This window comes from Haliaeetus albicilla, chromosome 4, assembly GCF_947461875.1.
Source record: "Haliaeetus albicilla chromosome 4, bHalAlb1.1, whole genome shotgun sequence".
In the NCBI taxonomy this organism is placed as follows: Eukaryota; Metazoa; Chordata; class Aves; order Accipitriformes; family Accipitridae; genus Haliaeetus; species Haliaeetus albicilla.
In genome coordinates, this window is record NC_091486.1 from 51403177 (window position 1) to 51417481 (window position 14305).

Here is a 14305-nt window from a genome sequence, read left to right on the forward strand (position 1 = left end):
TTGCGGGAAGAGAGGAGGGGTTAAATTCCACATGTGAGACCAGATTCCCCACTTGTATTGACAAGAATTCCCTGTTGAAATCGGTGCAACTGCACTGAGTTATGTTCACTGAGACCTGAGACTTGCAGTTCTTTTTAATTGTACTGTCAGTTGTACCTGTGATAAACATGCTTAGCAGTATTGAAATACTCAATGACTCTGGGTAGAGTCCATCAACAACTTTCTGTGTCCCTCCCTATGGAAGTAATGAGCATTTCCTCAGATGACCTTGCCAATTCATACAGCAAACCCATTTGGACAGCTGGCTGAAGGAACAGTGCTCTGATATGATGCAGACAGGCAGAAATGCGTTGCGCAGCAGATCTGAGAGTTTTAGGTGTGACCATACAGGCAGGCTAGAATGAAGGCTGAGAATTCTTCTCCCCCTGTCCCCGCAGTAGTCCTATTTCTGGTCGGGACTGCATGTAAATCTGCTCTCTCATTCCCTGTCCGAGTGCTTGTATGTTTGAATAGTGAGAGCCAATGACTCTGAGCAGCTCTGCAATAACAAACCAGTGTATCTAGCTCAGTATTCACTTGTCATCTTGGAGTAGCCACTGAGTCATAACAAATCAGTGCTTGTATATGCAAGGGAAGAAAACCAAATTCAGTACCATTTAAAAACAAAAACAAAACCAAAAAAACCATGATAAACAGTGGGTGAGGAAAAAACAAACAAAACCCAGAAGATAATTTGTTATTGTCCTTTTAGTTTATGTTGTACTGAGATAAACATACATTCAAGAAAACTGGAGTTTTCCACAATATACAAAAACAGGTTTGTAGCCAGTTGTAGTTATTTCATCACCGCTATTGGAATACAAATTGTGGGTAATGGAAAAAACTGCAATCTCAATTGTCCTAGCAGAGGAATGAAGAAGACATTGTCCTAACATTAAATTGCTGACTTTGTTTTCTGTGGGCTGTGGAAGGGAAAAATAAATATGAAATTGTAAAATTAGATGTGATGTGCCTTATGTGCCTTAATCTCAGGCTTTACGAAATAGCATTTAGTTTAGTCCAGGCACTGCAGTTAATTTTCTCAAATGGCAATACCACGTAAAGGCTAGGGTGAGCATATTACAAATTCTGAATGGGAGGTGTCTTACTAAAAGGTGGGATATTTGGACTGCTAGTAGTGAAGAAGCTCCTAGTGTGTACACTACCAAGCACATCTGGTATATAAAACATATAATACACATTAAACTTCTATAGGCATCTGAATTGCCTACTGGGTGTCATCAGTGCTTCTCAGCGTGACCAGGGTTCTGTAAGTGCTAGTAATTTTTCTTGAACACAGTGAAAAAATTTAATGATGTTGGAAAAATCTTTGATTTTTGTTTGTTTGTTTGTTTTCTTCAGAAACATTTTTACTTCTGTTGAGACCTGAAAAACTTAAGCCTTAGGTCATGTATACTTCCTCAGGCTTTTCTTAGGAGAAATTTACAAAAATAGAATAAAAATAAGCATCTGTTCAGCAAATATATCAGTAAATCTGTCTAAATTCCTTTGCTTGAGACTATTTTGAACAGACCTAGATAATTCAAATGAAGAAATCTGAATGACACGTGACATTCTGAGTTTTACCCTTGGCCCTTTCTTCTGTATCTCCACCTTGGGTTTACACTGGCTTCATGTCTGACAGTTTGCTCACTCGTTCCATTTCTGTTACTTCCTAATTTCATCTTCTGGCTGTTGCAAATCTAAGGTTTGGAAAACCATCACAGTGTTTGATATTTTCTTACCTGGCAACATCTTTTTCAGTTTATAAGATCCAGATACTGCAAAGGATTTTGGTTCTCTTGCCCTGTGCTCTAGCCAGCAAGTTGAATAAAGTTATTTGAATTAAACTGTTACAAGAAGCACAGCAGGATAAAGGTTTGTATAAAAGCATGTGCCTGCCAACCCTTCATCTAGCCCGGGGTTTTGAATACCTTCAGACCTCGGGTGACTTGGCATCTTGGTTTGTGGTTTGAGCCATTACAAGATGAACTCCATCTTGTAAAATGTGTTTCCACAATGCTGCCATGTTAAATCTGTGTACCAGGTTTAAACCTCTCATCAGTTAATTGGACTTTGACCCACCTAACATACTTGTCCCACCTGATGCTCCTTTCCTTATGCTCTGCGTGTTTAATTTCAGCTACCTGAATGTGCCTGCCATGCAGGATGCAGCACAGTTCCTGCTGGGAACCCACGACTTCAGCACCTTTCGCTCACTTAACTCTGAAACGCCTTTTCAGTCTCCAGTCAGAACCATCCTCCAGGCAGACATCCGACCTTCTTCTGGTTTCCTGTCCCACCACTATGAACACAGGTGAGAGCCTAGATAATCAGCTGAGGAGCTGCTCTGATCAGCTAGTGCTTACTTTGTCTGGAAAGCTGCTTTCCAGCACTGCTTTGAGAATTGACCTCCTGTTTGCTGTGCATTGCCTTCACAGTCCTGAGATGGTGTCAGCAGGGTTCTGCCTAGTGACAGCTTGGAAAGGACATTTCTTTCCCTCTCCTCCCCAATGTTCTCAGGGAGAAAGATGGGCAGGAATGAGGGCAGGGAAACTGGTCCAGTTTTTTGTACATTAAAAGGCAGGATGTTATAAATTGGTGTATGGAATCTGGCACAGAGTAATTCCTATGAGGTGCTTCCAGCATTTACTCTCATTTTGGTTGCTAAAGACCAGCTCTGCCAGGGGATGAGATGTTTCTTTTCCCCCCCGCTGCTGTCCTAGCTTTGCCTGAAGGCTGCAAATAGAAGGAAAAAAACCCCACCCAACACCTAGGTCACTGCTGTAGCTATGCAGATCTGCTCAGTTCACACCAGTAACTCCTACTGTCTTCCCAGGGGATGTTGATGAAGGAAAGTCCAATATTCCTCAGTTTTTACATAAACAAAAGATTGTTGAGTGTCAGGTTCTTTCAGGACCAGGTCTTGCAAGTATTGAAATTAAGTAGCTGGATGTATTCTCTCCCTAGCAGAAACTGATTTTTTTTTTTTTTTTTTTTCCCCAGAAAGATCATGGGTATTTATCATCTGAACGTGGCTTTTGCTTTCCTGCCGGCTTCTTTCACAGATACGTGGCTGTTGTGTTTCAGCTTGAAAGCAAACCTTGCTGTTGTCTGTCTCCAAACCACATCTTCCTGCTTTCTGGTTAGGAGAAAACCCTTTTCTTTGTAGTTTTCCCTGACAACCCTCCATTAGATTTTAATATCTACTGAGCTGTCTGTAACAATAAGTGCCATGCTCCAAGCTTTGGTAGAGCCTCACTGCAGTTTGCAAATAGCCCACTGTTTCTTTCCCTGTGTCTTAGAGTGGTGTATTTTGCCAGCAGTAGTGTAAGATAAAAACTGAAAGGGAGCTGAAAAAACAGAGAGATATCTGTATGCTCTGAGTAACACTGGTCTTTCAGTTCCTCCATCTTCTCTGATTCCTGCTTTTCCTGCTGAGTGTTGGTGCCTGTCAATACACAGCCACGTTGCCATACCCAACTGCATGACTCTCTTACTTCCACACACGAAGACATGGGCAGTTAGCGCCAGATGTAAATGCTTACTTCCCACCTTGCAGCTAAGAAACACTATTCCCATGGGAAAAGGAAAGCTGGAGGGGAAAATAGGTGCTGTCATGTGGCTGCATTCCTGTTGTTTATTATTGGGTTGCCATTGTTGAATGGAGAGCTTGGCTTCCCTCTGTCAAGTGTGGTTATGCTTAGGGACACAAGTAACAGTGAAATGCTTCATCCACAAGATTATCTTGTCCTTTATGAGGAGTAGCATTTTAAGTGGCAGAGTCTTGAGCTAACCTGAAAATAACTGTTAATAGTCTTGTGGAGATCACCTGTAAGTGTATATGGACCAGGTTACCTTCCAAATCCAGACCTGCTGTTGTCAGTTGACTGATCTAAGATTTAATACGAATCAGCTCTTCTTTTACGTCTTTGATTTTAATGTAAAAAAGGGAAATTGTCATTCTTTGCATAACTTGCTGCGTAAACCCATCCCACATGAGGCCAAAAACAGCTCATGAGGGAGAGGGCAAACCTAAAAACTGGATCAAAAGCATCAAGCTAGTTGCTGATGGAATATTTTTGCTTTTAGCAACACAGGCAGCCAAACTTGTGTTTTATAGCGAGTCATTTTTTTAATGTGTCGATATTAATTGATTTAATGAATATTTAGGCTGAAGGGGATGGCTTTGAGAAGCCTAGTTTCCATGCATCAAAATGGCATTTAACTCTCTTAGAATATGTTGTTAGTAATAATCATGACCATGAGTTTTCTGATCTAGAGAAAAAAGTTGTGGGGTTTGGGTCTTTGTGACAGGCTAGGTGGTGTTGGGGGTTTTTTTTGTTTGTTTCTTTGGGGTTTTTTTAATTACAGTGTCCTAGTTAGGGAGAGTTCTACAGATTAAAACTATGGGAACAGTTGCAGTCATGGAGCTTAGCGTTTGTTTGCCCATTCTGCAAATAAGACAGCAAATATGCCTGAAGTGCATGTGTGTTTCTTCACTGCAGTAGCAGGATGAACTGTTCCTGCAGTAAAAGGGCTGGGATAGCAGTGAAAGCTTATAAATAGATTTTTTTGAATTTGTTTTAGCCTAATCTGAGGAGGTTTATTTTCTGTTTCAGAGGGAGGAATCTGTAGAATGATAAACCGTGGTCTCTTAGTCAAATAATGCAGCTTTTCTTTCTCGTTCTTTCCTTCCTTTCTGAACTTAAACCAATCTTCTGAATTGACTGTTTGTCTGTTTAAAAGGCTTAACTGTTAAAATGATTCCTTCCATCAAACTCAGTTGCTCAGCAACAGTGGAAGTGGAGTTAGCGTCCCATCCATACAAAATGCTTTTGAACGCTAAGTAAGGATGTGTTCATAGACTTAGCCTTATCACTTATTCCTAAGGAGTGATGGCTCTGTCACCTGTTTTCGAGCAGAATATGTATTAGTCATTGCAAGGTGCTGGCTTCTGCTGCCAAGTGGAAAAGAGACAGCTGGATTTTTTTGCTGGTAAGCAAAATCATCTGTGAGATTGACAAGAAAAACAAAGTTTCCCTCTTAAAGAAAATTACCTTGCTCGCTTTCGGAGTCTACAAGATACTTCTCCTGAGTATCTCAACCCATCTTTTGTAGCTTAATATATCTTGTCAAGATAACTGAGACAGGAGGAGAATCCTGGCTAAAGAAGGTGCATGCAATTTGATGAGAGTGGGATTTGTCCCTATTTGAAAAAAATTGTCTCTTGTGCTTTGCTGAAGAGCTGAGCTGAATTATGACCTCGATGTGCTGGGTATTTGTGCATGCGTGTAGCAACGCACATGTCTGTATGCCATGTACATTGAGCTGGGGGGAGAGCAGACCGTATGTAAGTGATAGAAAGATTGTCATTTCCTGACATACAGAGGAATCCGGGGGCAGGAGCTGCCTTTGCATATGCCAACATACACGACAGGGAGGGCTAAAAGCAGTGATTTATCTGTAAATCCAGTGAGAAAACAGCTTGTGGCTGCTCCCTACAATGACTGTTTCACGGTTTCTCTTCCTGCTAGCCCTGCCCTGATGCCCTGCGTGGGCCTATGAATCACGATGTCCCTTCTTCACCTTTCTTCTATGGCTCGCAAGAGCTGTCTCCTCTCCCAGGGAATGGGCAGCCCCTTCCTTGATATTCAGGTTTTCCAGCAAACCCAGCCTGTCCGTCTGAACCCTCCAGCCAAATATGTTGCAGCTGTGCTTTTCTCACAGCTGATTTAAATCTCCATAGCCCTTTGCTACCTGGTTACTGGGCTCATTGCAGGGGAGGAGAGGGTTTGCATGTAAATATCTGCTTTTCTGGATTATGCAAGGTAAGCTCTGCCTCTTTTTGCTGTAGGAATGCTATGGGATATATGGAGCACTTGTAAACTGTTAGTGAGTTTGTTTAGTTTTTATTGTTATGTTATTGTTGCTTTTATCAAAGTGACTTCTAGGATTGCTTGGTAGCATGGAAGTTTGGGGATGCAGGTCCTGAAGTGAAAACCTGCTCATCTTTGTGCTCAGTTGGCGTATCTAATGTATGATACACGTGTGTGAGTTTGTTTTTATATATATCTAATGTGCATATCGGATTTTTTTTTTTATTCATAGAAAGGAAATGTGCATACAGGTTCTTCCCCACAGGACTATTCCTGAGAATGGGTTAGCTTTGGTTTTTAGTGTTAGAGCTGGTACTTGGAACATCAGCAAAAACATAAAAATATTTAAAAAGCAACTTGTAAAGATTTAGCAGAGGATGCGAGTGTCAGTGAAGTGTTGGAATAGTTAGCCTCAGTAGAGTTCTGATAAGGAATATTGGTTACTACAATAAAACTTTCTGGAAAATGGTATCTAAATGAATAGACAGATTTGGTGAGGGGAAAGGATGTCTTTTTGCTTGGTAGCATCCATCCCCAAATATTCATCTGCCGTTTCCTGCTCTGCTCACTCTTAGCCTGGAGTGCTTCCTTGTCTGCCATTACCTGTGTTCTGATGCTGCAGCTGAATTCCTTGGGCATGTCTGTGTCCTGACTTGCTTGTCCTGGCCTTTCCAGTAGCATGTGAATGTTGCAGCAGGCATTGCAGAGTGTTGAAATTCATTCTGCAAAGCCTGGAAGGACCATGTGACTCTCTCAAGCCAGCTCCAAATGAAATGGTAGAGTTGCTTTGCTATGGTTGGTTGTTTCTTCCTTTCTCCAGGAGGCATCGGACTGTATTCCTCAAATCAGTAGTACCTTTAGCAGACTGCTGAGTTGCACCTTGTTTTATGTTGCCCTTTCCCTTTTATTTGAATGGTTATATACTTAGGTATAAGGCAAAAGGAAGATCATGCCCCATAAAAACTAGGTACATACAAAACAGGAATTGTTTTACCCTGGAAAATGTCTGCATCTGAGTAGCAAATGAGCAGTCTGGTGTTTGAAAGCTCATGATGCTGTTTCAGATTAATTGGTGGCTGTGCAGCTTCTTACTCATTCTACTTGCATTCACCTGTGATATATACTTCTGTGGGTAAAAGAGCCATTTGAAATGTGATTTTTAAACACCTTTTTGTTGTTGTTGTTCCTTTCTTTAGGGGACTGGAGTTTTGGGAGTTGAAGTTCAGGAGCAGATCATTTGTTTACCGACAGGTACTGTTTGGTGCTGTATTCAGCACACACTTTACCTCCAAAAACCGAAGTGCTGCTATCACTACAACTATTGGTCGGTTTAGCAATGTTGTGTCCTTGCATAGTGCCATCTGTGTTGCAGAGCTGGTGTTACAGCTTCGTGACACACACAGGGACCTAGCATCAGAAAGGAAAGGTTCTGTATTCTTTGTTTGATCCAGTAGAACCAGAATCTCTTAAGTTTGTGTCTAAAATGTATGTCCAAAGTCACAGAATCGTGTGGGAGGATGGAAAGTTTTGTTTTCCGCAATCTTTGTCCTTGCAGTCTGAGTGGTAAAAACCAACAGACATATGTTCTTGCTCTGCTGAATGGCACTGGGCCCAGCAAAGACTGCCTGGAATTTTACTTTCTGGCTTTGGAGCATGAAGTAATTCTCAGTGTTGCACAAAGGAGAGATGGGAAGACCTGATTCAGCTATGCAGGCATAACTGCAGGATCTTTTCCCTCTGCCATGCTGTCTAGCCTCCACTGGGTTTTCTTTGAAATAACTCCAGTGGGGTTTTGCTGCTATCCTCAGGGGAGACAGCTCTCTCCACAACTTAATGGATCACCTCATTAGGAAAGAGTTGGCTGTTCTCAGTCTGTCTATCCTGGCCATGGTCGCACTGGAGACAGAGAACAGGCAAGAAAGGGCTTGTTTTTTGGAGGAGAGAGGGGGTGTTTTGTGGGAACAGCAAGCAGCTATTTGTTATTCTGTTTTGACAAACCAAATTTGTTTTTATCCTGTGCCAAGTAATGCTCTGTAAGCTCACTGACAGTGGGTGTCTGGATATGAGCAAGGGAAGATCAACAACATGCTTGAGAAGGGCTTGATATACAGCAGGGATTTGCTTCATCAGATGCTCTTGTGACAAGGAGAAAATGCTGGTAACCCATTTAGTGCATTAGAACGGAAATGCTACTTAGTGATGTTGTGCAGAGAGAACAGTTACCCTAATACTCAGCTCAGCCTAATGCCCTCCCTGAACCTTGTTCACAGCAGATGCCTTACAGCGAAGTGGCAGGCAGCAGTGAAGCAGGAACAGGCTGTACGTGCTGAACTTGCAGTCTTATACCTGAGCATCTTCTTCTGCCCTCCATCATAAAGAGGAGACTAGGCTAGATGGACCTCATATCTTGTATAGCTGCTATGATAAGTATTGACATCTGGATGTTTTTATTAGAGAAAAGGCTTGAACAGCCCCAGAAGCTGTATGTATGTATTTTTGTGGAACAGCATGCAGAAGGGGGGAGACACCAAGCACATGGCTATTTCAGATGCGTACTATTAGTCTGCATTTACACTAGCTAACTCCAAGTGTGGAGACATCAAAGCTAAAGTCACAGCATACAATGACCTCTAGTGAGGGATGGATAAAATAACATATGACAAGGATCTGTGCTGCTTCTCTGTGCCATCTGCTTAAAGGCAGGCTCTTGGCACTCCACAGTGCAGTTTAAGATCAGAGCGCATAAGGAGAGACAGCGCTTGCCTTTGGATAAATATATCTTGGCTTGTTGGACCTTTCTTCTTAATGGTAATAAACATGATCAGGTTGCTTAGTGGGCTTTGGTTTGTTCTTTTGTAAATGTTAATGGATCAGAAACTTGACCAATGCTTCATCACAGCACTGCATTTAAGTTTTTTGAGAGCTTGGTGTGCTTTGAAAGGTCATGAATAGAATGAATGTTTATTTAGGCCAAATGACTAATCATGCCTGCACCAGCGGGGATGTGTTCTGGCAGCAGCATGAGAAGGTGAATCAGACAGGACGGTGTCTGCTTGACCAGTTTCCCCCACATGGGCTGGTACTGCTGTTGCCTGTAAAATTTGAGACTGGAGGACAGTTCTTCCAGTGTGGACAGAGAAGAATGACTAGGAAATGGTGAAAGTGCAGTGGCTGAGGATCAGCCCGTGGCAAGGGCTGGGTTTCAGTGTGGCTTCTCTATGTCAGATAAGACTCGGGCCCAGAAAATCTGTGGCATGTTCCCTTAGGCCGTGTGAGCTCTCCTGTGAAAATGAGTATAGGCAAGCCCAAGCAAAGTGCTGGCAGCTTTTGGAAGGGGGTTCAGCTCCTGCCTCACTGGACACCACCAAGCTGGTTAAGTTCATTGCGTTGTGCTATTTCTTTCTCCTCGGAGAGGCATTTCTCACGGTGGGACTGTTCACACAAGCCTGTTTTCTCCAGGAGCACTGGGACAGGGCCTAGCTTTCCTTGGGATTTATCTCTTGCTGAACAAAAAGCCTGAAAAGGACGGCCCTTCTCTGTTTCGTCCTTTGTTTCCCCAGGGAAATAGATGTTTCCCTGAACCATCCCCAGATGTTTCTTGCTCAAGCTTTCTTGATGCCTATGGGAAGTAGGTAATCACCTGTATACTAGTCTCTGGATAAAAGTCTCTCTAAGAGTGCCTTGCTGAGAGTACTTCTGGCATGAGTTGAGGGGCTCTTACTTGTCAGTTATTCCTCAACAGTAGCTTCATGCAGCTGCCTTGACATAAGAAGTACCAGGAGGATTAGTGGGCAGTACTCTGCCTTCAGAAGGATGCCTTCAGCTTGTGAAAGGGGTGGAGAGAAATTTAGCCACCACACAGGGATGTAAGAGATAGCTAGCCATAGGGAACTAGCTTTTGGTGTGCAGGTGTTGTTGGCAGATACAAGTCTTGACCCTCCTGGAACAACATGTCTTCTAGGGATATAGAAGGAAAGAGTGCCCTTTAGCCAAAGGGATGCTGAAGTGTGAGGGGTGTTTACACAGGAGGTGAGCACTGTGGTGTGAAATTTGCGCTGACTAGGTCTGGAATTGCTGAGTGTGGAGGGGAGGGAAGGGAAGTTGTGACATGTAGAGGTGTTTGAAATACCAGTTTGCTGCACTGGGCGGGTGTTGTCTTATGGGCTGTCCTGCTTAGGTTTTTTTTCCTCTTACTTTTTGGCTTTCTGAGAAAGAAGCAAGCCCCTACATAGTCCCCCACCTGCAAACAGTGTTGCTTATGTATTAAGAACCACCTGTGAACTCAGCTCTCCCAGCAAGCATGTGAGCTTCCTGCCACCGGCGGACGTGTGGGTGCTGCTGTTGTTTCTGAAACGGAAACCATCCTCTGCTCAGCTTGCTTCCCATGTGTGACGAGACCAAGCCTTGCTCCAAGGCAGTGTTGTGTAGCTGGAGGTCATTATATTACAGGTCCTCATCTCATTCTTACTAATGCCTTTAGTTATAGGGAGGGAAGACTTAAAGGAAGCGAGGTAATTTTGCTAGTTCTTTTCCCTTCCCTACCACCAGCTTTGGTCACTAGAAGATGCTGTGCCTCTGCGCATTGCAGACAGGCTTAGCTGCTGCATGTTGTCATGTCACCTCAATCAGTGCAGAACCTAGGCAGCCCTTGGAATCCCTGCTAAAAGTGGAAAGAACACCTTTCCTCTGTAGGCTGTGGGGTGACTGTAACTGCTGGGGCATGCTCAGGGACTAAGGGAGTATGATCTTTCTGAAGAAATAAAGTGAACATTGGAAATGCTCCCTGAAGGTATGTGATACCAAAGGCATACAAGGGGCAGCCAGGACTGGCTTGAAGCCTCATGAGTGAGTCTGGGGCATGACTTGGGATACTTCAGTGGCACCTAAAACAAGGGTCAAAGCATTCTTTATGTGGGGAGATGCTTGCTTCTTTCTTAATACCCAGCTGGACTAGGAGAAAAGCGCATGGCACTGATGGTACTAGGAACTGATGGTACTAGGAGCGGTAGAGGAACACTGGAAATTAGGCTTTCTACGAACTATGGGTTTAATAATAATGATGTACCTATATTCAGGAGCAGGCTTATATTAAGAAATCATGGTGATATCGTTCCTTCCCAAGTGACAGGCACTGAACTCTCTGATTAGGTTTCTAGCTTGACTCGCCATCAGTGGTAACTGAGGGCTGCTGTAATACTGGTGATAGCACAAGTGTAGGACTCTGGACAGAATTTCCTAACCTCTTTAAGTTTTACAAGGGCAGCTCCTAAGCTGTGTTCTCTGGTTTTCCAGGTCCGAAGAATGGTTGGGGCTTTAGTTGCAGTCGGCCAGGGAAAGTTAACGCCTCTTCATATAAAGAAGTTACTGGAGATAAAAGATGCACGGGCTTTTCCACCAAATGCCATGGCTCCGCCATCTGGACTCTTTCTAAAATCAGTGGAATATGATGAAGCAGGTACGTGAATGCAGGGAATAGTGTTCTTTTTGTAGGAGTCAGATCTAATACTGAAGGGAGCAGTAACACCCACAGTCTTCCTTTATGTGCTGTCTGACCTATGGCTCACAGTGTTATTCATTGACGCCCTCATCACAGTGAATGCCCTGGACTGTAGAGGTGTTTACAGCAGTTGCTATGGAAAAATTGTGTATTTTGGTTTTTTCCTAGTAGATTTCCTCCTCTTACTTGCAGGGTAGTAAAAGAGAAGTTGTGTTGACAATGACTGAGATCTCAACATGAATGATACTTTAAGTTCTCATAAATGCTTGTTCTGTCTTTAAACATTCTGACAATGTTTAAAGACCAAATTGTCTGTGGTATCTAGGTGTCTACAGATCCACTTCTGTTCCCTTGCTTCTCCCTTGGTATTTATGAGAGGATTGTACAGACCAGAGAACAGATCATCCTTTTGCTTATATGGTGGCTCTCTTAATATAACAGCATCTCATCTAAACTATTGAAGTTTTCTAGCTTAGGAAAAAAAACGGGGTGTGTGTGGCAAATTTGCAGAAGATAGCAAATGGATGTCACGGAATTTTGACACCCCTGCTAGGAATAGCAGGTATTTAAAGCTGCAAGGATTAATCTGTCTCTGATTAATCCAGCACTCGTGGATACAGAGGACTTTGCACCACACTGCAAACCTTTTCCAGGCTGCCTTGTCTCAGCCAGACCACAGACTTCCTACAGGTGGGCTTAGAGCATGCTCTCCTGTGCAGTAGCAGTGCACACACCGGGTCTTAAAGAAGACAGAAGGGAAAGGGAAGCAACAAAGAGAAGTGCAAGGAGCTTGAATGTAGTTCTGAGCACTTGGCGTAGCCTTGAAAAGGCAGCTGCTGCTTCCTGGTGCTGGCCCTCTCCAATGGTGCTTTTTCTGATAGTGCTGGCTGTGGAGCTGTCTGTGCCAGTGGGGAGGGAGCCCAGGTGGGAAATGAAGACCACAGATTAAGTGCTTTCAGGTGGTTTCAGTGCAATCTTTTTCCCTAATTTAAGGTTTTCTTTTTTTTCCTCTCAGATTTGGATGCTACAGTTGGCCCAGGAGAATAGCAGCTCTATGAGATACAGCCATGTCTGAAAGGACTGTTGTGGATATGTGATGGAGGTTTGCCAAGCGCACTACACAATACGCGGTCTTGTCTCAATAAAAATCATTGACTGTGACTGTAGGCATCTTCCTACCATTTGTTCTTGACATCTGAGACTGCCAAGGGGAAAAGAAGAACAACTCCGTACTGCTTTCAGAACTGCTTTTTCTTCTGAAATTCTGGTGCCTGTCTCTCAAGAAGGAAGGAGTGGGGCTTGGGTTTTTTGGTGTTTGGTGGGTTTGTTTTTTTCCTTCTGTGGTGTGTGTGGGAGGGATACAGGCTTAGAACGGGGGAGAATGTAGCATTTCCTCTCTGCCCCTCTCCTCTGTAACCCTGCCTTTGTGCAACATAGCGCAAGGGACAACTGTTACTCTTTGATGCAGTGACTTACAGAAGCAGCCGTTGAAAGTACTCGCCATTTCCTCTCCTCATCAACAGTCACTCTTTTACTGAACTATATTGCCTTTTACATTATCCTGTTCCCTGGTACAGTCATGTCTGTTGCACTTAGGATGTGGCGTATTACAGAACAAAGTTCCTTTGAGGTCACTTAAAACCTGTTTTAATGGTCACAGACTGGGCTAGTAGCACAGGAACAACTGTATGAGCGAGTCAGCCCAATCATGAAATGATTAGCATTTTTGGCAGTGGAGGCTCTGTAGCTGGAAGGTGGCTGCCCCGCTGTTGCTGGGCTCCGATTTGCTTGTTGCTGCCTTCTGCTCTTCCATAGTTGTTGGTGCAGCAGTGCTGCAGGGCATGCTAGTCTGTCAGTGATCTAAGGGTGTGTGAATCGTAGTGCAGAGCAGGGAGTAGAGATAACTTTTATTTATTTATTTATTTTTAAATGACACTGATCTCAGGTTTTGTCTGCTTGCCCAATCAATAAAATACACATTGGGTAACTTGTGGGTTTTTTTTCTCATGAATGACACCAGAATCTCTGTCTGTTTTGGTTATAAAATTGTTGTTAGAGTGCCAGGTTACAGCAAAGAGGATGAAAAATTTGATTTCTGAAGTTCACAGAAGAAAAAATACCTAGTTTAAACACTGCTGCAGTGGAAGTAACGTCCAGCTGAGATGGCTGGTACCACCATAATTAATCTCCCCTTTGTCTGTGAGAGGAGAAGAAGAGTTACAGATAAAGCCAGTTTCTCAGAGCAGACAGCTGACTCGATCTGGTAAGAGGATGTTCGGGTGGTTTTTTTATGTGGCAATTCAAAGTGATATAGACTATTGCATTCAGATAAATAAAGGAAGAATCTTCGTAGCCTCTTGAGAGGCTGTGGAGTTTCCAGTCTCTGTTTGCATGGTGGAGAGCCACGAGGTAGGCAGAGGGGGAGGCAGCAGTTCTTTTTCACCTCTCTTAAGGCCACCTTGCCTTTGGCTCTGGGGATCGAGTTAGTGAGTGGTTCTGATACAGAATATGAGGACAGCTCGTTTCTGGATGTCTCCTCATGAGAAGTGATACATCTCTTCCGCACTCTGTTCCAGGTAGCGGTTTTGCTAGAGACCTACTTTTGACAGCATGGGAAGGAAAGGTAAGATACTTCTGGTTACTCCCTTCCTTCCTGTGGGGCATGCTGACTGCTAGCTGCTTTGTTCCCTTAGGGACTCATTCCCAAAGAAGACAACAGAACTTTGGAGGAGTCCTGGGTCTCTACCATGGAAAAGGAGAGTTGAAGCTGCTGTGTTGCTAGTGGGGTACCTGTTTGTGCTTTTCTGGTACAGCCTTGCTGGATGAGTACCCAGAGGTAGGGATGCTGTAACACACTGCAGTGATTTTTTTCAACACAAACAGTGGGCTT

At 43.5% G+C, this 14305-nt stretch overlaps 1 protein-coding gene across 4 annotated transcripts in view; it reads left to right on the forward strand.

Moving 5' to 3' along the window:
• PUSL1 (pseudouridine synthase like 1) overlaps nt 1-12576 on the forward strand; it is a 33868-nt gene extending 21292 nt beyond the window's left edge. For all 4 annotated transcript variants that reach the window (XM_069782659.1, XM_069782661.1, XM_069782662.1 and 1 more), the window contains 4 exons: nt 2183-2356; nt 7115-7169; nt 11211-11373; nt 12431-12576. In XM_069782659.1, the coding sequence (XP_069638760.1) occupies nt 2183-2356; nt 7115-7169; nt 11211-11373; nt 12431-12462 (424 nt within the window). In that variant the 3' untranslated portion in view covers nt 12463-12576. The remainder of the gene's footprint in view (nt 1-2182; nt 2357-7114; nt 7170-11210; nt 11374-12430) is intronic.
• The last annotated feature ends 1729 nt before the right edge of the window (nt 12577-14305 follow it).